The sequence below is a fragment of the Bos mutus genome, chromosome 28 (assembly GCF_027580195.1).
Source record: "Bos mutus isolate GX-2022 chromosome 28, NWIPB_WYAK_1.1, whole genome shotgun sequence".
NCBI classification, from domain to species: Eukaryota; Metazoa; Chordata; class Mammalia; order Artiodactyla; family Bovidae; genus Bos; species Bos mutus.
The window spans coordinates 32,067,451-32,094,953 of NC_091644.1; the positions used below are offsets into that span (position 1 = coordinate 32,067,451).

Here is a 27,503-nt window from a genome sequence, read left to right on the forward strand (position 1 = left end):
TTGTGGAGCAAATGAGGACCCCTGTAAGGATTCCTAAGTGAGTTTTGGATCAATGAAAACACTTTTTAGGTCTTTCCACTCAATGGCATCCTTACTTTCTTGGTATAGTTAGTCTTGGAAGTTACTACATACCTCACCTGAAGGAGGAGCTGCACCTCACCTGGTCTGCATCTTGGAGCTTGAGCTGGGAGTGGGAGGCGAGCCGGCTCGGTGAGCCACGGCACTGTCCTTCACACATGGGGTGGTGCCCTCCAGGCAGTGTTCCTCAAGGTGTTGGTCCCCACCCAGCAGGAGCAACAATGGGAGACTCAGGTATGGATCTACAGCAACAATGTTAAGGGAATAATGTCAAGAATAAAAGAAAATATCCATCAACAGATGCATAAAGAAGTTGTGGTACATATATACAATGGAATATTACTTAGCCATAAAAAGGAACAATATTGGGTCATTTGTAGTTAGTTATGTGGATGAACCTAGAGTCTGTCATACAGAGTGAAGTAAGTCAGAAAAAGAAATATTGTATATTAACACATATATATGGAATCTAGAAAAATGGTACTGATGGGCACATTTGCAAGTCTGACATAGAGAACAGCTGTGTGGGACGACTTGAGAGAGTAGCACTGACATGTATACACTGCCTTGTGTCTAACAGACAGCTCGCAGGAAGTGACTGTGTAGCACAGGGAGAGAGCTCAGTGCTCTGTGAGGACCTGGAGGGCTGGTATGGGGGTGGGCAGGAGGGAGGCGAAAGGAGGAGGGGATACACGTATACATATAGCTGACTCATTCTGTTGTACAGCAAAAACAATGACACAACATTATAAAGCAATTATCCAATTTGGGCTTCCCTGGTGACTCAGTGGTAAAGAATCTGCCTGCCAATGCAGGAGACACAGGTTCAATCCCTAGTCTAGAAAAATCCCCTGGAGAAGGAATTGGCAGCCCACTCCAGTATCCTTGCCTAGGAAATCCCATGGACAGAGAAGCTTGCTTCCAAGAGTTGCAGAGTCAGACATGACTTAGCAACTGACAACAACAAATCCTCCATTTAAAAAATTTTAAAAATGGGAGAAAAAAGAATATAAGAGAGTTAAGCACCTGCCCTTTTCTGACAGCATGAAAGACTTAAATGCTTCAGTTCAGTTCAGTCACTCAGTTGTGTCTGACTCTTTGCAACCACATAGACTGCAGCACGCCAGGCCTCCTTGTCCATCACCAACTCCCGGAGTTCACTCAAACTCATGTCCATTGAGTTGTGATGCCATCCAACCATCTCATCCTCCGTCGTACCCTTCTCCTCCAACCTTCAATCTTTCCGAGCATTAGGGTCTTTTCAAATGAGTCAGTTCTTTGCATCAGGTGGCCAAAGTATTGGGAGTTTCAGCTTCAGCATCAGTCCTTCCACAGACTATTCAGGACTGATTTCCTTTAGGATGGACTGGTTGGATATCCTGGCTGTCCAAGAGACTCTCAAGAGTCTTCTCCAACACCACAGTTCAAAAGCATCAATTCTTCTGCGCTCAGCTTTCTTTATAGTCTAACTCTCATATCCATACATGACTATACTGGAAAAACCATAGCTTTGACTAGACAGACCTTTGTTGGCAAAGTAATGTCTCTCTGCTTTTCAATATGCTGTCTAGGTTGGTCATAACTTTTCTTCCAAGGAGCAAGTGTCTTTTAATTTCATGGCTGTAATCACCATCTGCAGTGATTTTGGAGTCCAAGAAAAAATCTGTCACTGTTTCCACCGTTTCCCTGTCTATTTGCCATGAAGTGATGGGACTGGATGCCATGATCTTCGTTTTCTGAATGTTGAGCTTTAAGCCAGCTTTTTCACTCTCCTCTTACACCCTCCTCAAGAGGCTCTTTAGTTTTTTTTCTTTCTGCTATAAGGGTGGTATCATCTGCATATCTGAGGTTATTGATATTTCTCCCAGCAATCTTGATTCCAGCTTGTGCTTCATCCAGCCCAGCATTTGTCATGATGTACTCTGCATATATGTTAAAGAAGCAGGGTGACAATATACAGCCTTGACATACTCCTTTCCAAATCTGGAAACAGTCTGTTGTTCCATGTCCAGTTCTAACTGTTGCTTCTTGACATGCATACAGATTTCTCAGGAGGCAGGTTAGGTGGTCTGGTATTCCCATCTCTTTCAGAATTTCCCACAGTTTGTTGTGATCCATACAGTCAAAGGCTTTGGCATAGTCAATAAAGCAGAAGTAGATGTTTTTCTGGAACTCTCTTGCTTTTTTGATGATAGCAATTTGATCTCTGGTTCCTCTGCCTTTTCTAACTTCAGCTTGAACATCTAGAGTTCATGGTTCACATACTGTTGAAGCCTGGCTTGGAAAATTTTGAGCATTACTTTGCTAGCGTGTGAGATGAGTGCTTAAATGCTCACCTACTGAAATTGACTGATAAACCTATGCAAAACTTTAACATCCAAGTAAAGGCAGAAACTCATAGCTTTAATTTTCAGTCCACAAGGGGGAAAGAGAAGAAAGTCCAGAGCCTGCTCTAGAAGGGTCAATAGGAGATCTTAGGCCATAAAGCTGACATATCAAAGAGCCATCCCTCAGCATAACAGTGAACTTGAAATAAAACACTCCTACTCCAATCCCACCAAGATGCTAAGGAAGACTGCCTGTTTTGAACCTCAGCATTCCATGGGAATGGGGAGAATTTACCCCTGATAATTGACAACCACAAACCAGTGAGTTTCACAAAGTTTAACAGCACAAACCACACTGGTCAAAAAAACTTCAAGCTCAGAATTTAGTTTACCATGGCCCTGAACTGGTATTGTCCCTAAGTTACCCAGTGGAAGCAAAAGTTCTGTCTATATTCTAGTTGGAAACGTCTCTCCTTAGCTGTGTCTAATATACCATTAAATCCACCTACTAGATTTAAAAAATTTTCATTTCTAGATGCTCTATTTGGATAAATTCTGTATAAATTACCTACTTATGCAGACGCTCTATTTTTGTCCAAATCTACTTGGACAAAATCCTGGATAAATAACTGGAATGTAACACAGAAAGGCAAAGGTTGGAAAATATGAAACAGAGTTAACATATGTTATTAGAGTTACAGAAGGAAAAAGAATGAGGCAGAGACAATGAAAATGTAATAGCTGAGAATCTTTCAGCTGACAAAAGACAATCTAATTAGCCCAAAGATTCTCAAGCAGGATCAGAAGGGAAAAAAAAAATCTGCATACAGACATATCATAGTGATTCAGAATAGAGATAAAGAAGAGATTTTAAAGACAGCCAGAGGAAAAAAAGGTTGATTACCTTTAATGGCGTGTCAACTGTTAAGCTGATAGCTTATTTCACAACAGAAATAACTGAAGGCAGAAGACAGTGGAATCATACCATCAGTGTGCTGTGGAATTAAAGAATCCTCAGCTAGAGCTGGAACAGGCCAGGAGGGGGAGTTCTCATACCCAGCTACGCATCATCAATTACTCCAAACAGCATGAAAGGCAGCAAACATTTCCATCACAGGAAGGTGTTGCCTGCTTTATCACCAACCAGGAAGAGAGAAAACTTCTTTTTCTTCAGAGAGTACAGAAGCCCACCAACTAGAATGAACTCCCAGCTTCCTCCATTGAACATTTCGGTTAATACAGTTCCTCCTAATTCCCCATTTTACCATATAGAAGCAAGTTTCCTTTTCTTGTTCTCTGATTTGCCTATGGCCCTGAACTGCAATTCCTCTGGCTATTCCTGAGTAAACTCACTTTTCCTGGTCAAATAGATGAATATATTATTAGAGTTGACCATGCTAAAAAATTTCTCAACCTAGAATTCTAAACCCTTCAAAAATATTTCTTAAATGAGATAAAGATATTTATAAACTAAAATAGAGTCTAGCATAATGCCTTCACCAAAAGAAATTCTAAAGGATGAATCTTGACTCTACTACATGAAAATTATTTCCATATGAATCACAGATCTAAATATGAAACGCAATCAATAAAGCACTTAAAAGAAAACATGAACATTTAATCTTTACTTTGGAGTAGGCAAAGGTTTTTAAAATTGGACACCAAAATCACTAGCCATAAAAGAAAGCGGATAAACTGGACTTTATTACTAACTACTACTGCTTATTAACAGGTAATATTAAGAGAATGAAGACCAGTCCCCTGCCTGGCAGAAGATATTTGCAAAATATAAATCCGACAAAAGACTCATATCCACAGTACAGAGGTAACTCCTATACATCAATTAAAAAAAAAAAAAGCCCATGAAAGAAAAAAGGGCAGAAAAAAGGAATAGGCATTTCACAAATAAGATATTCAAATGGCCAATATGCATATGAAAAGATACTCAACATCATTTTCCTAATGATAAGCTAAAATAAAAATTAAATAACTGTACACATTCAACAGAAATTAAAGAGTCTGAATTTAAAATGTTGAAAATATTTGTGGGGACGATATGAGGCAACAAGATCTCTCATATGTGGCTGGTAGGGGTTCAGTTATTTGGAAGGACTGAGAAAAATTTGACAACACCTGGTAAGACTATTTAAGAAAAACAAAAAGCACAAATAAACAATATCAAGAATAAAAAGGTTATCATGATTGATCCCATACATATTACACAGATAACAAGAGGAAATGGCAAACAGCTTTGTATGTTTCATCTAAAATTTCAAGTTTATACGTATAAATTCCTAACAAATAGCACCTTACCTAAAATAACTCAATCAAAACTGACTCTAGAAGAAACAGAAAATCTGAACAGTTCTAGAGTCATTAAATAAATTGAGCTCGTGATAAGAGATTTTCCTGTGTAGAAAGGTTCAGGCTCAGGTAGCTTTCAGGAAGTTCTGTCAAATATTCTAAGGAAGAAATAATTACGGTCATACAAAACTTTTCTAGAAACAGAGTACAAAGGAACACCTGTAACTTAATTTATAAGTGAGCAAAACCTTTATAGGAAAGCCCAAGAATGAAAAAGGATGTACAATATATAGGCAATCTTATTCATGAACACAGATGAAAAACACCCGAAAAAAGCACTTATATATACAACACCCGTACACAAATATATACAGATATGCAAACAAATGTTTGTATATGCATGAAAACCGAATCCAGCAATGTGTAAGGATCATATATCAGGACAGATTGGTGTTTACCCCAGGAATGCAAGGGTACTTCAGAAAATTCTATCAATTTAACATATTCAAGATGGAAAAAATCATATAATCATCTCAAAAGATATAGTAAAAACATTTAACAAATGCTTTCAAGCATGATAAAAACTTGCCAAGTGGTAACAGAAGGTAACTTTATTAACTTAATAAAGGGTATTTATTAAAAAAGAATACCATACTTACTGATGACACTGCAAACGTCTCCCTTGAAATCAGAAATACGGGCAGGACGTCCACTGTTACCACTTCCAGTCAACTGCAAAACAAATCCTAACAAGCACAGTTTAAAGCAAGAAAAATATACAGAAACTGAAAAGAAGCAAAACTTCTCTATTACTCATAGATATATAAGTGTGTAACAGAAAAAATGCCAACTAGAAATACAATATTAGAAGTGCTTGGGACTTCACTGGTGGTCTAGTGGTTACAACTGCACTCTTTCATTCCAGGAGGCATGGGTTTGAGCCCTGGTCAGGAAACTAAGATCCCACGTGCTGGTGTGGGGAAAAAAAAAAAAAATTGTGTTTGGCAAGGTTACTGAACACAAAAATTAACACAAATCAGTTTGATTTCTAAATCTCAGCAAAAAATTAAAAAAAAATAAAAACAAAAGATATTTACAGTGGCATAAAAAATGCAAACTATCTAGGAAAAAAAGCTTTAAAAAATCCACTGTGTGAAAAAGTACAAAACTTAACTGAAGATAATAAAGACCAAAATAGATAATATCACGTTCAAGGACTGGAGGGCTCTGTATGATAAAATGTACTTTTTCCCCAAAGTGATCTTATAGATTCAATGAGATTCTAATAAAAATTCACAAAAGTTTTCATGAAACAAGCTTATTCTAAAACTTTTATGAAAAGTATAAAGGTTACAAATAACCATGACAATCCTTAAGAACAAAGCCATGTATGAGGTATTCAAAGGTTAATACAGAACAACAGCTTTAAGATACTTTTCTCCATTATGATGTCAAAAATTAATAATAAAAAGAATACATAAAGGAAAAAAGATTAACTAAACACATTAATTTTTATTCATCAAAAAGTACCATCAGGAATGGGAAAGGACAAGCCACATCCCAGGGAAGATATATGCAAACATTTAACCAGTAAGAATTGGTACTCAGAATATTTGAAAAATTCTTATGAATTTAAAATAATGGGCAAAAAGACTGGAAATGAAAATTATAACTACGATTCATGCCTAAAGCCCACTAGATTAGCAAGAATTAAAAAGTCTGACATAATTAAGTATTGCCAGGGATGCAAAGTGAATCTCTTACAGTGCTGGAAGTGGTCCACTTTGGGAAGTAAGTTGAATATACACACACTGGTGACAGCATCATTACTCCTACAGAAGTTCTCAAATGTTCGTAAGAGACACGCACAGCAATATTCATGGCAACATTGCTTGTGACAGCAAAAGCAAATAAGGAAACAAACAACAAAAAAACTGAGTGATCCAAATATCTGTAAAGAGCAGAAAGAATACTGCAGTATATTCATTTAGTGGAATACTAATCAGTAATTAAAATGAATTAATTTTGAGATTAACGTGAGTGAACAACAAAAACCATGATTAGAGAATATATGATGAAATAATACACATATTAATTCAAAAGAGGCAAAACAGTCTATTGTGTAGATATATATACATAGTTGGGAAAACAGTGAGGAAAAATAAGTGAAAAATTATCACAAAAATCATCAGGATAGTGACTAATATGGACAGAGTGAGGGTATGTGATTAAGAAAGTGCACACAGAGACCTTTCACCAACAAAGTTCGAGATGCTAATCTGAATAGCTGCTACACTGGTGTTGGTGTCACTATTCTTTAAAGTACACAATTACATGTCATGCAATTTTCTGTATTTGATACTTTTCAACAGAAAGAAATTAGCTTATCACATTTTCATTTAACTTTGGTAATCAAATACTTTATTGGTACCTCTTACTATCAAAAACACAGTAATGTTTCCATTGCTTAGCTTCCATCTTTAAATTAAAAGCTTGTTTTTTAAAAAAAGAAAAAATTGATTTGGTTCTGTCAAAAAACAAGCTACAACTCACTTCTGTAAATAATTAGGTTCTCTCACTTTAAATATCTTAACTCACTGGTCTTTACAATAAATAACTGTATATAAAAGGAGACAATGACCTGAACAATTTTGCAGAGAACATTTTACACATCTTAAAAAACCAAGCCTAAATGCTATCCCAACTTAATCCTTAAAAGAATATTCAGTAAGAGTTATTGTAAAATTGAATTCATGTAGCACCAAGAAGTTTGGGACTTATAACATTTCAGATGATATGATATACGCAGCAAAAAGAATAATGATTTGTCTTCCATGAATTTTCAGGGTTTTATATACAATAGAAAGAATTCCATATAGGTCCCTTTTAAAAGCCAGAAGTTCAAAAATCTATGCATGCCTTTCACCACATCTCCAATTTGTGGATATAGCGATTGACCCTATGGCAAAAGATCCATGTGTGATAAACAGCACAGTACAGTCCTATCTGAATATAACTGCTTACTCATCTTGTCTCATTAATATAATTTATACCTCAATTAAAATATCATTCTATCTCCAAGTTATATATTTCCCTAAAATACTCTGTAGTTCAGATTTCCATTTAGACAATGTTCTGCTCTGCCCCTTTCCTTGAATCAGTATGATCTTATGGCATACCTCACTAAATTGTTTGGTTTTCTCCTCTCAGTGAAACTTCCCCTCAACTCAAAGTATTATAATAATGTAAATACAGATGTAGCATAATTAACATGTAAGACAAAAAGGATAATACAAACATATGGATCCATGCTAAATGAGACAACACAAAGCAAAAAACACACAACACTATGCTATGTTCATCTATTCTGAACCACAGGGCCCTGCTAGAGCCCTGGCTCATGTAAACTGATGTTCCCAGACACCCCTGGTGTCCTGGACTCCAGCATAATTAACTGTTACATTTAAGGTGTTTCCATATTTGTTTGTTTGTTCAGAATGGCCTATAGCAACTCTGACTCCTAATCCTGAACATGATGATAAATTAGTAACACATTATATTTTTAATCAAGTCATAGATTCTATCCTTAGTATTTTCTATTATTATACATTTGTTTAAAAATAGACATTCAGGGGGCTAGGCAAAGCTGAGGAATTTTTATCTCTGCCTCCTCTTCATTAGTTGGGAATTTTAGATATGTCATTTAGTTATCCTCCGCTTCAGTGAAAAAGGATTTTTTAAGCAACTGACCAAAGATCTTCATTTAAAACCAAGCAGGTTGACTCAGTGGTCAGCAGGTGAAGAACCCTTGTTGACACACTCCATCCTTAACACTCCATCTTCTCTAAAGGAACAGGATGCTCCAACCTACCTTGAGCACAACACATTCCACCCCTCAGCCCAGATGCAACCAGGATACACATCAGCACATGAAGCCAGGCAGAAATTAACTTAAGACTACTCTTAGAACAAATACCAGATTTTGATTTGTCAATGATCCATAGTGAGGTATGCTCAGAAAAAGAGACTTTGCATTGCAACGCTGCTTTTTCTTCTCACACCAAGTTAAACTGCTGAAGTAACATCAGCAAGAACACAAAAGCATGTCTTCCTGAAAGAGGCACTGCATCTGGAATTGGAATTAAGGCTAAACAAATAGTGCTGGTTTGTGGTTCAGACTAATGTGTCAACGATTACATTAACCCACAGCTTCGCTATTTGTCCTGTATGCCTGTTTGTGAAGATGCGTCTCTATCTCCTCCCTGAAGACCAGCATTCCCAGGTGCGAGTGTGAGGCCTCATTCATGGCTTTGGACTGGATGCACATGCGGTACTGCTCAGGGGTCAACTCATCAGCACAGCGCTTCTCATGCCAGAGGTGGAAAAGACCAGGAACCGGAGTCCGAATCACAATCAGGTCACTGTGTAAGTATTTTCGATACAGATGAACATCTTCTCCACCCCAACCTTTTACTTCCATGTCAAATCCACCTGCAGGATCAAAACTCATACTATTAAATAGCTGCCTGGCAGAGCACAGTCAAACCTGATAAAGATTTAAACATTCTACTTCAGATGAGATGACATGTACAATCTAAAGACACCTGAAGTAGAGGACTGACATCTTGGCTTAGAAATACAGTTATCAGCTGACAGCTGGAAGGTCAAGGGTCTGTTGTTGAGTATCAAAATAAGATTAAATATTTGAGAATACTTTGCCAACTTCAGTTTTATAGAAAATGTCTAGAAAGTCAAATAAAGGAGAAGGAAACCTGAATCACCCATAATATCACCACCATTAATGTTTTATGGTGTTTTCCCTCTATCCTTTGAGATCCAAGTTTTTCTGGGTCACAGAAAATTTTCCAGAGCGGAAAACAGAAGAAATGGGCCAAGTGGGACACATAAAATTGAGAATGGACACGCAGATGAGTTAAAGCCACATTAGCAGGTGAAATTGCTAATAAAGTTTACAAGGAAAACAGGGCCCAGGTCTAACTGCTAAGAAATGCCAAATATCTAGAGGGCAAACAGGCAGAGAAAGTCAGCAAAGGAGACTGAGGCAGCCCCAGAGGAAGGAGAGAATTCTGGAGAAAGTGTCATCACAGCTGTCAAGTGAGCAAAGCATCCTGAAGAAATGGTCATGTGCTGCTCAATTAAAGAGAATCAAGTAGACTTGGCAACGTTAAATGTCACTTACAGCCTTACGTAGAGCATAGGAGATCAAGTTCACACTATTTTTAAGTTGGTTTAGGCTGAACTAACTTTAAAGAAGCATGGAGAATACAAACTATTTTGAGTTTTTTGAAGAGCTAGAAAAGATTCTGAAAGATGGAGAAAAAATTAATTCTTTAATTAAAATCTAGGTTTCCAAATGATGTCTTTTTATCAAATAATTCCATGTCACTTAATTTCATACTTACAGGATGACAAGAATCCTGAGATCTCTGAAAAGTATTATTTTAAATAATCACGGCTTTAATAAATGCTATGTTTGGTATATCTTGGCTTTTCTTACTTGTAGATATGAATAAGTTCCTCAAATATTAGAGATGGTATAGACAGTGAAAATAAATAGAGAGACTTCCCATTACTGTCCAGCATGTACAGACAGACCTTCACTCCATCCTTCCAACAAATAAAAAGTTGAACAAACTGAAAACTCAACTCTTCTCAGATCCCTCAGAGAAATAAAGTCACAGGGCAAACTGCTCTTCCCTAATCTGAAGAGATAGACAGGTGTGTAAGACAGAATCACAACTATTACTGTTGGAGAAGAAACAGACTAGAAGAAATCTCCAGGGGAACCAGTACAGGGGTAGGAAAGTCTGAACTGATGAACTGCCAGAGGCTCAGTGGAAAAATCTAAGAGTTGAAAACACCAGAGGGGCCCATACACTTTTGTGAGTTTTATCTCTAGGTTTACCAGGTTCTCATGGTGAAAACTGCAGAAAAATCCCGCAGTGCTTTCAGGAAGGGGAAACTAACCGTTCTGAAATATGCCAGGGTGTTTTTTGTTCTTAACAAGATCTACCCTCAGGAAAAACTATCCTACCAGAGCCTAACCTATCTGGGGGAAAGGATATAGCCAACTAGTCCACTCTAGCCATCCTGTCCTACCTAAGATTGGGGGCAGTGTCTGAAAAATGACTGCAAAATTCATGGTCCAGACTCACAGGATCGCTAAAGAAAGGACTGAGACCTTATCATAGGACTATAGAACACTTTATCTTCTCCCACGCCTTACCATCACATCACTGAAGGCCTATTTACCTCAGTCTTCTTTACCCAGTACATCATGCTCAGCTATGAAAAAAAAAATTAGGCAAACTGAAGGTCAAAAAATATTGAAGAGAAAGAGCATCAGAACCAAACTCAGATATGGCAGGGATGTTGGAACTAAAGGACTGTGAATTTAAAACAACTATGATTAATACACTAAGGGCTGTAATGGAAAAAGACAATATGCAAGAACTGATGGGCAGTGAAGCAGAGATAAGAGTCTAAGAATGAATCAAAAGAAATGTTAAAGATAAAAAACAGTAACGAAATGAAGAATGCCTTTGCAGGGCTCACTAGGAGACTGGACTTGACTGAGGAAAGATCTCTAAACTTGAGGACATGTGAATAGAAACTTCCAAGACTTAAAAGCAAAGAGAAAGAAGACTGGAGGTGGGGGAAAAAAGAAAAAAACAGAACAGAATACCCAAGAACTATGGGACAACTACCCAAGGTATAATGTTTGTATAATGGGACAGCCAGAAGGAAAGAGGGAAAGGAATACAAGCTCCAAATGAAAGAGGCGAAATTGCAAACAAATGCTGGGGCTCCCTATCTCCCCCAGCCCACATTCACAGGATAGAGGCTCTCCATGAGGGAGAGGGAGTTGGTGATGGACAGGGAGGCCTGGCATGCTGCAGTCCACAGGGTCGCAAAGAGTTGGACATGACAGAGCGAGTGAACTGAACTGAAGAGGGAGATGGGCCCTTTGGCTCCCACCTAATATTCTGATCATAAGGCAGGGGTGTTCCTCTGAGAGAACTGTGCCACCATCTCCACCCCCAGGTCTCAAGCAGAGACTCAGAGCTTTTTAAGGGGAAGAGGGAGTCCATAAGGACAAATACTCCAGAGCTCTTCCCAAAGGAATTGACTTTATCTGAAAGAAAGTGTACAGAAATTAAGGCCTAAAGGGGCTCCTGTAAATATTGGAGATTTGGTGATGAACAATTAAGAAGTGGCTGGTAGCCCATTAGAGCAAGCTAAAATGTAGGCCACCCAGTTTACCAGAGAGGAAGGAAGAGAAACAGCTAACAGCCATCCTGGGGTCCAAACAAACCTCAAAAACTTGCCTCCAAAACTACCCTACAAAAGGGTTTAAGAGCTTCTCTGTGGCTCAAATGGTAAAGAATGTGCCTGCAATGAAGAAGACCTGGGTTCAATCCCTGGGTCAGGAAGATCCCCTGGAGGACAGAATGGCAACCCCCTCCAGTATTCTTGCCTGGAGAATTCCATGGACAGAGGAGACTGGTGAGCTACAGTCCATGGGGTTGCAGACAGTCAGACACTGAGCTGAGCGACTAACACTTTCAAAAGGGTTCAGTTTAATCTGTTAAGACTGGAGCAATCTATGTCCCAGAGCACTGTCCTGTGAGCAAATTAATGCAGCCTAATAGTCGGGCGTGACACCAACAGAGGCACGGGAGGAGACAGTGAAAAAGATATTCACTCAATCCAATGTCATCCCAGGATGACTGTACACATGCCCTGATGAGTGACATGAGAGGTGACATGAGATGGAGGATGCGGAGCCACAGCTCACTAAAACAGTAAAGCAGAGTCAGTTAATAAACAAGTAAAGGTAAAACAAAATGTAAGCCCTGGAGGCAGGGGAAATTAATATCTAGAATCAACACAATATATAACTTAAAATGTCTCATTTTCAAAAAGAAAGGTATTAAAAGAAACAAAACTGTGACCTATATATCAAAAGAGAAGCAGACAACAGAAACTGCCTATGAGAGGGACCAGATGTCAGTTTTAGCAAAGATTTCAAAACAACCATTATAAATATGTTCAAAGAATTAAGAGAAATCATGCTTAAAGAACAGAAAGATGACAATGTCTCATCAAGTAGAAAACATTATAAAGAGATAGAAATTATATATTTTTAATAAGAGAAATTCTGGAGTTAAAAAGCACCATAACTCAAACGACAAAGTCACTAGAGCAGCTCAACAAGTAGATCTGAACAAAAAGAATCAGAGAACCTGAAGACAGATCAATTGAGATTATGTTACATGAAGACAAGAGGAAACAGATGAAGAAAAATGAACATGTCTCAGAGAAATGTGGAACACCATTAACTGCACCAATATTCATCTGATAGGAATATGAAGGGAGAGAAAGGAGCGGTGAGAAATAACACAGGTCAGAGGCGATGATGGATCCTTACTATTTTATTAAGCAAGAAATCAGGGGAAAAATTTATTAGTTTCACTTAATAGTCTTTTTATTACTATTTGCTGATTTTCCATCATTTGTTACAGAGATAAAAAGACAAGGTGGAGGAATTTCCAGAGCAAATGGCTGACTATAAAAATGAAGGTAAAATGGACATATGTTTATGTATTCTATTAAAAATACATCAGCTTCTCAGAGCAAAATTCAGGCTTAAACTTAAGAAAGCAGGGAAAACCACCAGGCCAACCAGGTAAAACTTAAATCAAATCCCCTATGCATATATAGTGGAGGTGACGAACAGATTCAAAGGATTAGATCTAGTAAACAGAGTGCTTGAAGAACTACGGATATTGCACATTGCCTCCGTAATATTGCACAGGAGGCAGTGAACAAAACCATCCCAAAGAAAAAGAAAAGCAAGAAGGCCAAGTGGTTGTCTGAGGAGGCTTTACAACTAGCTGAAGAAAGAGAAGTGAAAAGCAAGGAAGAAAGGGAAAGGTACACCCAACTAAACGTAGAGTTCCAGAGAAAAGCAAGGAGACAAGAAGGCTTTCTTCAATGAACAGTGCAAAGAAATAGAGGAAAACAACAGAAGGGGAAAGACTAGAGATCTTGTCAAGAAAACTGAAAATATCAAAGGAACATTCATCCAAAGATGGGTACAATAAAGGACAGAAACAGTAAAGACCTAATAGAAGTAGAAGAGATCAAAAAGAGATAGAAAGAATACACAGAATAATTGTATAAAAAAGATATTGATGACAACAATAACCATGATGGTGTGGCCACACACCCAGAGCCAGACATTCTGGAGTGTGAAGTCAAGTGGGCCTTAGGAAGCACTGCTGTCAATAAAGCTAGTGGAGGTAATGGAATTTCAGCAGAGCTATTTAAAATCCTAAATGATGCTATCAAAGTGCTGTACTCAATATGTCAGCAAATTTGGAAAACCCAGCAGTGGCCACAGGACTGTAAAAGGTCAATCCTCATCCTAATTCCCAAGAAGGGCAGTACTAAATATTGTTCAGACCACTGGACAATTGCACTCATCTCCTATGCTAGTAAGGTCATGCTCAAAATCCTTCAGGCTAGGCTTCAGCATTATGTGAACAAGAACTTCCAGACATCCAAGCTGGGTTTAGAAAAGGCAGAGGAAACAGAGATCAACTTGCCAACATTTGCTGGATCATAAGAGAAAGCAAGGGAATTCCAGAAAAACATATACCTCTGTTTCATTGACGATGCTAAAGCCTTTGACTGTGTGGATTATAACGAACTGTGGAAAACTTTTTAAAGAGACAGGAATACCAGATCATCTTACCTGTCTCCTGAGAAACCTGTATGCCAGTCAAGAAGCAACAAGTAGAATTCTGTATGGAACAACTGATTGGTGCAAGACTGCAAAAGGAGTATGACAAAGCTGTTTATTGTCACCCTGTTTACTTAACTTATACACAGAACACATCATGAGAAATGCTGGGCTGGATGAGTTACAAGCTGGAACCAAGATTGCCGGAAGAAGTATCAACAACCTCAGATATACAGATGATACCACTCTAATGGCAGAAATCGAAGCAGAACTAAAGTACCTCTTGATGAGGGTTAAGTAGGACAGTGAAAAAGCCAGTTTAAAACTAAATATTAAAAATCTAAGATCACAGCATCCGACCCCATCACTTCATGGCAAATAGAAGGGGAAAATGTGGAAGCGGTGACAGATTTCTTCTTGGGCTCTAAAGATGGTTACTGCAGCCATGAAATTAGAGGACAATCACTTCTTGGCAGGAAAGCTATGACAAACCTAGACATATGTTAAAAAGAAAAGACATCATTTTGCCGACAAAGGTCCATATAGCCTTTCCAGTAGTCACATATGGTTGTGAGAGCTGAAGCATAAAGAAGGCAGAGCACCAAAGAACTGATGCTCTCGAACTGTGGTGCTGGAAAAGACTCTTGAGAGTTCCTTGGACAGCAAGGAGATCAAACTAGTTAATCTTAAAGGAAATCAACCCTGAATACTCACTCACTGGAAGTACTGAAGCTGAAGCTGAAGCTCCAATACTTTGGCCACCTGATGTGAACAGCCAACTCACTGGAAAAGACCCTGATGCTGGGAAAGACTGAAGGCAGGAGGAGAAGAGGGTACCAGAGGATAAGCTGGCTGGATGGCATCACCAAATGCAATGGACATGAACTTGGGCAAACTCCGGGAGATGGTGAGGGAGAGAGAAGCCTGGCATGCTGTAGTCCACAGGGATGCAGAGTTAGACGTGACTTGGCAACTGAACAACAATATGCAGTGGAAAGGGAGCCCCTGAGTGAATCAGGAAACATGGAACGAATAAATCAGGTTTCAGCTTGCTTCCTTAAACTATGCTCTGATGCTTTATTTTTGCTGGGTAAGACATGGTGGGATTCGGCAGGTAGCTTAGATCAGATTCTTCATGGTCAACTTGGTTTAGGGGAGTGGATGACTAAGGCAGTGATTCTAAGTCCCTTACTCCAACTACAACCACAGCTAGAGACAGAGATTTCCCCCCCCCCATTTGTTTTAGATACTGAAATTCTGCATTATGTTCAAAAGACAAATAAAGGTGGTTTCCTCTCTAAATAAAAAAATATGAAAGCCCTTGAGCTAGATAATCCAACATTACTTCTAGCTGTAACAATCTGTGACTGCAACACCAAAGTTAGGTGCAGATCTTTTGTTACAGTACTAGAAACAACTGCAAACACGGGTATTTTACCTTTATGACCTCATTTTTCTAGTCAAAGACTCTAATAATAAACTTATTTTATCTTTTGTATTTCCTGACTCTTCAGCTAATCTCAGATATTCAAAATTTATTAGGAAAACATTCAAATCTCAGACCTTTTAGAAAAACATCTTAAGATATCATAGTAAACACCTAAAGTCCTATTCTTAAAAGTAAGGTATACTTACCAATGGTCAGGAAATCTGATTGGTACTGACAAGTCATTCCAAATCCAAAATCTCGCCAAAAGCCAGAATCCTTTTTGTGAACCTTAAGTTTAAAAAACAAAACTCAATTTAATCCCTCAAAAACCAGAAGTAGTTTCAATCAACAATGAAACAAATTAAAATATTTTCCAAATAATTTTTTCTGTAAAAAAAGAATCATTTATGTGATTGATAATGGGATCACATGGCTTTATATTATTAAATCCTTATAAAAACCAACAAAAGTATAGTAATCCCCATAAGCATAGGATTCTTAACCGCCTTCAACTTAATCTGATTCAGGTTTGAGCTGAGGTTACTAATAATCAAAGAGTGTGATGCTTGATCTCAGGGGGCTTACATTCTATTTTAGGAGGATACCAGTGGTGTAAGCACATACTGTAATACACCAATCACTTCCACACAGCAGACCTTATTTGATGCATGGCCAGCATCCATTCCCCTACCCCCATTCCTAATTGTGTACAGTTTTGCTCAGGTAATTACCTGGCCCCATGCAGCCCATGAGCTTCAGGGACGCTCCTTCCACTAGCAGCATCAGACTGGACTGCAAGCACTCTCCACCAATGAGACAGTCTCATCCCACTCACTCACGAACTACTTCACTAACAGGCATTAGATAATCAACCCCACAAATATAGCCTGTCAGGCTTCTCTGTCCATGGAATTCTCCAGGCAAGAATACTGGAGTGGATTGCCATTCCCTTCTCCAGAGGATCTTCCCAACCCAGGGATCGAACTCTGGTCTCCTGCATCACAGGCAGATTCTTTACCATTTGAGCTACAGGGAATTCCTAGATAATGTTCAGGCCAACATGCTAAAACAGGACGCTTGTTGGGAACTTTGGAAAACAGAGAGCCCCCTCATTCTTCTGAGAGAGATACTAGAAAAAGACGCTTGCTCCCCTTGGATAGTGCAGGGCAAGAGTAAGCCAACTATAGCTTCCAGGCTACATCCGGCCAGCTACTGGCTTTGTACATCATTTTACTGTAACACAGGCACACTCATTTGTTTATGAATTGTCTGTGGGTGTTTTCATGGTACAATGACAGAGCTGAATAGTTGCACCAGGGATTTACGGCCTGCAAAACCTAAAATATTCCCTATGTGGCTCTTAACAGAGTAAGTTTGTCAGCCTCTGGCATAGCGTGTAAATATGAAGTCTGGAACTGCTGCAGTTTTTTCCCACCATGAGGGAAGCCAGCTTTAAAATGGAATAGTCACCACTGAAGTCCAAGCAGAGAAAGAAAAAAATCAGGGCTTTGATTATATTGGGCATGTAGAATCAAGTAAAGGCTGAAGCTTGATAGACTGCCTTTTAAAATTCACAATTCAGTGGGGACCCAGCCATGAACAGAGGTGACAGAGTCTCTGCTACCACAGAGCCTCCATTTTGATGGGAAAATAGCAAATAAATAAATAAATATAGGTCTCAGATGGTGACACATGTTAGGAAGAAAGATGCCGTAGGCCAAACACACAGCAAAACAGAAGGCCTATTTTAGATATAACAGCCACAAAAGGCCTGAGGAGGTAAGTTTGGGCAGAGACCCTAGTGAAATCAGGGAGTGAACTATGCAAATATCTGGAGATCATGCCAGTAGCATGTACCACGGCTCTGAGGTAGGAGCACATCTGGAGTGGTCAACAGTAAAGAAACGACTATGGCAAGAGCTCAGAAAACAAGGGCAAGAAGAACGTGGCCCCAAGAAACATTTTTCAGACCTAAGTGGTATTACAGTATTTTTGTAGGCTAATTGCGATGATCCAAAAGAGGCAAAATGTTAGGATATGAGAGAGTGAAGAAAGCTGGAGGGATGTCCTTGTGTAGACATCAGGAATGAGCTCTGTCTAGTTCACTACAGAAGGACGAGCTGGCCTTAGCAAGGGACGTGGGTAGTTCCTCCACTGGGACTGGAGAGAGAGAGGCTGAGGATGTGACAGGGCCAGTGAGGCCCATGGGTCTCAAGACAGGAGAGTAAGGAAGTGAATGCTTGACTGCTGCTCCTTCCTAAGTGAAACAGGAAGCAGGGTACGTGGAGTGAGAAGTGGTGAGGGTTGCTGGGAGGTGTAAGGACAGTGCGACTGGACTGGAGGACGAAGCGCAGGGGGACCAGAGGCAGCCTGAGACCCAGAAGCCTGTGGTCAAGTATTTAAAGTTGTGCTGTGCAGCGGGAGTGTGTTTCTCACTCTCTACCTTCTGCTGCTCAGCGGCCTGGTTGACAGTGGTGCCCTTAACTAGGCTGGGGTTCTAAGAGCAAACACTGGAAGGAGTGAGGGATGAAGGAGGTGAGTGTATATCAGAGAAGAGGCTGTAGCTCATGACTGACCATGGAGTCTAGTCAGATATGGAGGGAAGTGAGGATATGGCTGTGAGGAGGGTGACAGAAAGCAGAGAGACTGATCCCTCACCCAAATTGCAACATTCTGAGACAGCTTCCTCTAAGAAATGAAGTGAGAGCTGGGATCTGAGAGAGAAGCAAGAGTTAATCAAGTAAAAGAAGATATGCTGGGAGACAGTTTCAGGCAAGACAACAGTTTGTGCAAAGGCCTGAGGTGGGAGAGAGCACTGTGGGTGAAAAATGATGCGTCTGAATACTGGAGTCAGAGGTATCGGTGCCCACGAATGTAGAGCAGGTCTCAGGAAACGTTGATAAAAACTAGATGGTATATATTTTAGGCTCTGAAGAACACAGAATCTGTCTCAACTTTGCCAGTGTAGAGTGAAAGCACTCATTCCCAATAGTGAAAGAAATAAGCTGTATTCCAAAACACTCTATTTAAGGCCACTGAAATGTGAATTTCATGAAATTTTCCTATGTCATGAAATATTATCCTTTTGAAAATATTTTTCAACCATTCTTAACTCCTGGGCCCTACAAAACTAGGCAGGAGGTTGGACCACAGACTGCCGTCCTGACAAAGGGTATGTGATGGTCATCTCCCCAAGAGTGGGAGCCCCAGGAAAAGGTCATCCCGGGAGGAATGACGTGGAGCAACGTTCTGGACATAATGAATTTGAGTAATCTATAGGGCAACCATGTGGAAATTCTTACAGAAAGCAGGAATATAAGAATATATAGGTCTGTAGAGGCAGTAACTTTTGAGAAGAGTTAGGGGAGTTGAAAGTTTCAGGGGACAGTCTGAAAAAGTTGCTGTGCAGAATGAGAGAACCAACTGGAAAACAAAATGACCCAGGCAGTAATGAGGATCTGGCTGAAGTAGAAGCTAATAAATGAAACACAAACTTTCCTATTCCATTTGAGAGGTTTGGGGTGGGGAAGGCTTCTTTTCTCCTGCTTCTGATGCTAAGTCGCTTCAGTCATGTCCGACTCTATGAGACCCCATAGACAGCAGCCCACCAGGCTCCCCTGTCCCTGGGATTCTCCAGGCAAGAACACTGGAGTGGGTTGCCATTGCCTTCTCCGCTCCTGCTTCTAGTAGAATGTAAAACTTCCTGAGGGCAGGACCTTTTGCTAATTTTAATCACTTCTATATCTCTAGCACCTGGAACAATGCAGGGCACAGCACAGGCTTTCAATAAATATTTAAACGAATAAACAAACTTATAGAGGTATAACTTCTGTGGCAAAACCAAGATTAGGCTCTAATATTCTTATCTCTTCAAAAATATATAATACATATAATCCTGGTGTAAAGTATTAAAACATCTACTCTGACATTTCTACCCTATGCCAATTCTGATTTAATAAATATTATGAAAATTCTTCAAATATCAGACTTGTGGGAAAGAGTCATTGGCTTTGATTTTTAAATCTGCACATTTTCATGGAGGAAAGTAGAAGGAAACTCATATTATCCATAATCTCTGATTGTTTGTTTTTACTCTTATTCTTCTCCTAAGCAAGTGGGGGATGCAGCTATCCACACATAAGCTACATCTCCAGCTCTCAGCCCCTCATAAAAAACAGGTTCATGAATCCTCTGGCAACCCTGACACATCCCCTTAGGCCACTAATAAGCAATACACACCTACCAAGCTCAAACCGAAGTCCTGTTCTCTCCTCTTGCTACTCCTGTCTCTCCCTCAATCCCCACATTCTAATCCAACAGCAAGTGCTGTTTCTAAATCATACCTAAACCTCTCTACACAATTACCACCCTTGCCCAAGCCACAGCACCTCCTCGATCTACGGCAAAAGCCTAACTGGCTGCTTGCAGCTGGAGCCACACACAATTCATTCTCCACAGAATCAAAGCTCCCAAGGCTGTCTATCACCCTTAGCATAAATTCAAACCGCTCACAGGGGTATAAACAGGCTCTCCACGACCTGGCCTTTGTGCTCCCTCACCCACTGTGCTCCAGTCACCTTAGGAAATCCACTAGCTATCTTTCTGTCTGGAACTGCCTTCCCCAGTCATTGTGGGGCAGGTTCCTTCCTGTCATTCAGATGGCCCTCCAACAGCCTCATCTCAGAGAGGCCTTTCTGACCAAACAGCACAGAAATGATCTCATCATTCTTCACCACTCAGCCTCTTTTAATTATCTACTGGTTATTTGCTAACTGATTTTATTTTCTGTCTCTTCCTGCAAGACTAAAGATTCTTATGAATAATAACCACATTTGTATGGATCTCGGGGTTCCAGTGGTGAATAATGGCTGGCATAGAATGGACACTCACTATTTAATGAATTAATATAACAGTGGAGACTATGGAGTCAACATTGCCCAGGCTCCTGGCCCCACCTTGGTGAGCTGTGCACTGGGGGAGGGGCACCCATTCATGCCTAGCTCTCTCTTCATTTATAAAATACGGGTAATAACAGTGCCTACCTGAGAGGCTGTTACAGGATTAAATAAATTAACATGTATAAAAAACAGAACAGTACCCTGCATGAAGAAAAACGTACATAAAAATACTAGATATTACAGTATTCAAATATCTAACATATATATATATATAAAACCCTCCATTTTTTAACCTTACATTTACTTCTACATTTATGCAGTTGTATTTATTTCCATTTCATGAACAATCTCCTCTTGACACATAACATTCACCACAGTATATTCTACAATTCAACTTATAATTTTATTATTAGAGTTCTACTTGCTTTGAATGTTGTCCATGTTCTGCATACTGCTACTCTACACCTCTGATTATTTCCTCAGGAGAGACTCCTGCCGTGCAAATTACTGGATCAGAGGGATGATCCTACCTGACAGCTCTCAAACCAGAAAGTGTACCTGCATTCCCACACCACTGCAGGGATGGAAGAAGCTCTACCCTGCCAGCCTCACTCATGTGACTGTTTTTTTAAAAAGTGCTTTAACAGCAGAAAAAATTATCACCTGTTGTTTTAACTCATTCTTGTGAAGAATGACTATTTCAAACTGTTTACTATGAATTATTGTCAGATGTCTTTTACCTATTTTTTTCTGTTTGGTGTATTTCCTATTTACTTTCTAATGTATCTTTAAACATTATAGAGAGCAAACTTTTGTCTTATGCTTTTTAAGGAGAATGAAGCTTAAACAGGTTAAATAACTTGCAATGGTTACAAAGTGGTGAAACTAGAATTTGAAGTGGAAGCACTTAAACTTATTTTTCTATACAACATCTAGAATGCATCTACTTCAAAACATTCTTTGTCCACATTCTCTCAAACTAGACAAGAATATTAGCTCTTCATTCTTATACGTTGAGTCCATTTTGCATTTCTTTCGGTTTGTTTTTCAAGTAAAATTTTTAGATTTTTAAATTTTGAAACAATTTCAGGTTTACAGAAAAGTTACAACATAATAAAGAGTTCCCATATATTTCTCATGTAGCTTTAGCTTCCTTTAAATGTTATGATCTCACACTGCTGTGGTACATTTGTCAAAACTAAGAAACAACACTGATACATTACTACTAACTCACTCCAGACTTTATTTGGATTCCATCAGTTTTTTCCTTTATTTGAATTCTACCAGTGTTTCCTTTAATGTTCTTTTTTCTGTTCTAGGGGATCTGTCCAGGACACTACAGTACATTTTAGTCTCCTGAGAAACTGGGAGTGCCTCTCAGTCTTCTTTTTGATGATCTTGGCAGTTTTGAGGAGTAATGGTCAGGTATTTAATAGGATGTCCCTCCATTTGGGTTTATCTGAAGTTTTTCTCATGATTAGGCTGGGGTTATAGGTTTTGGAAGAAAGACCACAGGGGTGACATGCCCTTCTTGTTACACCTTATGTGGGGGGTACAGCACTAGTGATGTTAACCTTTTACTTAGTTTAAGGTGGTGCCTGCCAGGTTTCTCTGTTGAAAAGTTAAGAAGAAAAAGTTTTCTTTTTCCTTACTTCTTTGGAAGTGAGTCACCTAGCTCCACCTTGTGGAAAAGGGAGTACCTACAAGAGTTCTTTAAAATTCTGTGGGAAGATCTGTCCCTCCCCTCCTCCATCTAATTTAATCAACCTATCAATCTGTCATTTATTATTATTATTTATCTCCTTATTCACTCACAAAGTTATTCATATCAGTATGGACTCATGATATTTATTTTATGCTGGTGTTATAATCCAGTACTAGTTTGTTGCTCAAATTGTTCCAGCTTTGCCACTGGGAGCTCTTTCAGGGTCTTACATCCCTCTGACATATACCATCATCTTTTTTTTCCTAGAGCTACAAGATGTTCTGGGCTCCTCTATTACCCATCTCAGCACTGAGATCTGGGAGCTGGGCATGCTTATTACTCTAAGGATGTCACTGCTTCTGGGTATCTTGGGACAGAGTTGGGTAATACACATATTATACCATGTATATACCTTTTGACTTTTTTATCCTAAATTACTATTTAACTTTTTTATTATGTGTTTCATCAACTATTTAAAGAAACTAATTAAAGAAGTTTTACTGGGTTCTTGTTGTTGACCACTCTTAGGTCTTCCTCTTTCAATATGCTCATTTTTCATTCTGCTAAATTAGAAAAGGCCTCTGAAAAATAGTTAAACTGAGTTCTTCAGTGTTCAAAAATGTCTATTTTGCTTTCAAATAGGTCAAATATGGATTCTATAATTGAAGTTATTTTTCTTTAGAATGTTCAAGGGACTGCTTTAGTATTTTCTAGTATCAATATTATCACAAAGGCTGCAAGTGCCAACCTGATTATTATTCCTTTGTAGATAAGCTAGATTCTGCTACTTTGAGCATCTCTGGAAACTATTAGGATTGTCCCTTCTGTTCTCAAATGCCAGAAGATTTCTCTTTCCCTAGTTCTTTGATGTTTTCTTCTATTTCCTCCTCGCTCTGTTCTCTCTTTTCTCTCCCTTTCAGAACTCCAATTATTTAACAGTCTTAGAGCTTCTGAATTGATTTCCCATATCTTGATTTTTCTCTCACATTGCCTCTTGGTCCCAGTTGGCCTGTCTGCTAGTTTACAAATCTATTTCAACTGTGATCATTCTGCTATTCAGCCCATTTATTGAGTTCTATATTTTTGCAATTTCCAAGTTCTATTTTTAGTAACAAATCCTAATAATTTTATGAAATTAACATTTTCTTTAATTTCTTTAAAGATATATTTAAGCTAAAGTTGTTTTCTATTTCTATTTATAATCTCATGTGTCAATTTTTCTATTTATTAAAATTTGGTCTTCTTTCACAGTGTTAGTTTCCCTCAACTGTTTGGCTAGCTGTGGTTAGCTGCTTATCATTTTTGTTTCAAAAATCATTGTTCAAAAATCATTGTTCAAAAACCATGGTTGTTAGCTATCATTACAAAGGTCTATCTCCAATAACAGTGAAGAAGGGGCTAAACGTGGTCTTGGACAAATGTGCCAGTAGCAGTTCACCTTTGGAGTCTGCGGCTCCCCATCCACCCTGTAATCAGTAATCCTAGGGCTCTATCCTGCCTCTCTAGCTCCAGGGACCAAACATACTGCCTCAGCCTGAGATGCCTGTGATGCCTGCTGCTCAGCACACCTCCCAGAGAAGCACACAGACTCCACCACTCCTGTCTTCTATGAGCTCGGAGGATGCAAGGCAGCCTCATTGTCACTGTTCTCCTAAATATGTTCCAGACTGCTCTATCCTCCAGTAACCAATCCTATGACAACTACTGTCATCTTATAGAAATTTCTCAAAATTTAGATCTCCCAATGGCACTTCTCTCATTCTCCAATACTAATATGGCTTTTCATTTTTAATAATTTACTTCTACAAAGGATTTAGAGTGTCAGATAAGGCAGATGTGGTGCCCAGTTTGTCATTTTGACCCCATTTGTATCCATATTCCTAATACTGGCCTACAGATAAAGTAGACATCTGTGTATATGTATGCTATGTATACATGTTTTACCAGGGCTTGGCATGAAGATGGGCTTTCCTGGTGGCTCAGACAGTAAAGAATCTGCCTGCAATGCAGGAGACCTGGATTTGATCCCCGGGTCAGGAAGATCCCCTGGAGGAGGAAATGGCAACCTGCTCCAGTAACTTTGCCTGGAGAATCCCCATGGACAGAGGAACCTGGTAGGCAGATGATATGGTACTAATATTATCTGTTCTTTGAAAGTTTTGAAAAACTCAACAGTAAAATATATATATATATATATATATATATGAAGGTTAACTATTTGATAACTGTTCTTATATTTTTAGTTGCTCTTAATCTCTTAAGAGCTTCCACCTCTTTTATTTATAGAATACTAAGATGAGCTTTTATAAAATACTAACATGAATTTAGTTCATGTTAGTATTTTATAAACTTTCAAATTTTTCCTTTTAGTTTTTTTTTTTTTTGGTTGTGCTGCATCTTCATTGCTGTGTGTGGCCTTTCTCTACTGCGGTCAGTGAGGGCTACTGTCCGTTGCACTGCACTGGCTTCTCTTGCTGACGAGCACAGATTCCAGCAGCTGCAGTACACAGGCTCCATAACTGTGGTGTGTGCCTTAGCTGCTCTGAGGCATGAAGAATCTTCCCGGACCAGGGATCGAACCGTGTTCTCTGACTCTGCAGGCAGATTCTCATCCACCGTACCACCAGGGAATTCCTATTTAGAATTTTTAAAAACTTACTATATGAGGTTGATTTCTTGTAACGTTTTCTTATTCTAATTTCCTATGTTGTGTTTTCTTTTATACCCTGAATTCACCTAACTTTATGATTATTTTTTTCCTGCACAAAAAGAATAAGCTCCTATGTGTGGCAACCTATTATTTTTGGTTCATTAATTTCTGCTTTTATCTTTACTTCTTTTCTGGAGTTATTTTTCATTTTTTAAACATGTTAAATTATCTTCTTAGTTTATTTGTTTCCTTTTTGTTCTTAATGTTATAAATAACAATAAAAAATTAGGCTAAACGCAATGTACTATGGACCGGATCCTGGAACAGAAAGAGGACTGTAGTAGAAAACCTGGTGAAATCCTAACAAAATCTACAGTGGAATTAGAAGTAACTTACCAATGTTAATTTCTTAATTTTGACAAATGAACCATGGTTATGCAAAATGCTAACATGAGGGGAAACTGGGTGAAGTACAAGAACTCTCTGTACTGTTTTTCCAACTTTTCTGTAAATCTGAATTATTCCATAGAAGTTTAACCTTTTTTTTTCAACACTTGTGTAACTTTGTCAGTAACTGTTAAATTCTGATATATGGAATTCCTATTCTAAAACTTTCTAAGTAATTTCTCATAGTATACTATTCCTTCTTATTTAGTAGTTTTAATTTCCAGTAAGGTTTTAAAATTAAATTTTTAGTATCACTAAAAGTAATTTGGTAGAAATGACCAGAAAATTTTCACAATCTAGAACATGAATTTTTCTCTGTAGCCTAAACTTTTCTCTCCCATCCCCAACATCTCTGCCAGAATGACACAACTCTGAAATAATAAATACGAAAGCATGTTATGGAGGAGGGTACACTATGAAAATGTATTTATAGTAACTATAGTTTTCAACTGAAACTTTTTCTACTAGTGAAACAAACATTAAGGAACCATCAAAGATCTTTGAGGCTTTTTCATAACTGACAGTAAGAGTCTTACCAGCTGCTGTTCCACAGGTGGGGGCACATCCAGGTTGGCATAAACGATGGCAGGGTTGTAAAGACTGAACACCACAGGGTAAAACACCTTCTTACCTATAAATGAAAATATACATTTACACCACAAAAAGAATAAAATAAAGCACTGATCTTTACTGCAATATCTACTGCAATTTTGTTAAAGTTTTTATTACATATGATTTTATTTTATTAATATTGCATTCTATCAACATTCAGGTTACTAAAACCTTGTGTTGATGATCATGATAATGATTTTACAATGTATCAGTAGTTCAGGCTATGAAACTATAACCCTGCAAAAGAACAGAGAAAAAAAGACTAAAAGATGCTTTATTCCCTTTTGATATATTTATTCCCTTTCACTCTGAGGAGATGCTCAAAAGTATTCTCTTACTGTTCATGAGGTGAGTCATTTATTAATCATTATTTCATTGAATTAGCAGTAACAGATATAGGTTAACCAATCACCAAGAAACTCTGAAACATCTATTAAATCCATCCTTCAAAATGAATTGTGAAACAGTGAATCCAGAGGATATTGTACAATGGATATACAGAGAATAAGTAAACTATAGAACTGCAGACAGATCTGAACAAGATTTGGAAAACCTGGGAAGACTAGTTTTAAGTACCCGATGGCCCCTCAAAAGGCCTTGTTATTAGCTTTCAAATAGTTAGCACTGAAGAGACCACTAAGGCTAACTAGCTAGCCCACCTCCCTCCCCTCAACAGAGAACACCTTGCTGAGATTGGCTTCAATCAGACATGGTAATATAAAGTGCTCAGAAACTGCAAAGGACCCTGTAAATAATGTGACAGTCTTTTTAATACAAGATCCCCAGCAGACTTCATTCATCTTGATTAAAACCCACGTAGGGAAGGGGAGCTCAATTTCCCCAAGACAAATTGTTCTTTTACATTAAAGAAACAATTTAAAATGAATATAAAATACTTCAGATAAAATATTTATTTTACATTAAGAAAATACATCTTCAACTACCGCATTCTGGCCTTCATGCTATCTGCTACAAAAAAAGTAAATCTAACCCTCATTTATCCCCCTGAGTCTCGAAGAGTTCCTGACAACCATCCCTAACCAAAATGATTCACAAGAAGATAACCTGCATGATCTGAGTAGTTCTATAAAAAACATACACTATGAAAAATTTTAATATAGAAAAACCTCTTTATCACATTACAATAATATCTGATATATAAAAGTCATTTGCTCTTATCATTTTTGAAATATGTACAAATAAAACAAAGTATAGTAGTCATCCCCAAATGCACAGTAGTTGCCCAAGCACCATCTATCTGTACCTAGACTTCTCCATGAGTGC

At 38.5% G+C, this 27,503-nt stretch overlaps 1 protein-coding gene across 6 annotated transcripts in view; it reads right to left on the reverse strand.

The window, feature by feature from the left end:
* Positions 1-27,503, reverse strand: part of CSGALNACT2 (chondroitin sulfate N-acetylgalactosaminyltransferase 2) — a 63,192-nt gene that overhangs the window by 4,789 nt on the left and 30,900 nt on the right. For 4 of the 6 annotated variants that reach the window (XM_070364885.1, XM_070364880.1, XM_070364882.1 and 1 more), the window contains 3 exons: positions 26,144-26,238; positions 16,114-16,195; positions 161-9,200 (listed from right to left, as the gene is read on the reverse strand). In XM_070364885.1, the coding sequence (XP_070220986.1) occupies positions 8,908-9,200; positions 16,114-16,195; positions 26,144-26,238 (470 nt within the window). In that variant the 3' untranslated portion in view covers positions 161-8,907. The remainder of the gene's footprint in view (positions 1-160; positions 9,201-16,113; positions 16,196-26,143; positions 26,239-27,503) is intronic. The other 2 variants (XM_070364884.1, XM_070364883.1) reach the window with 2 other exon arrangements.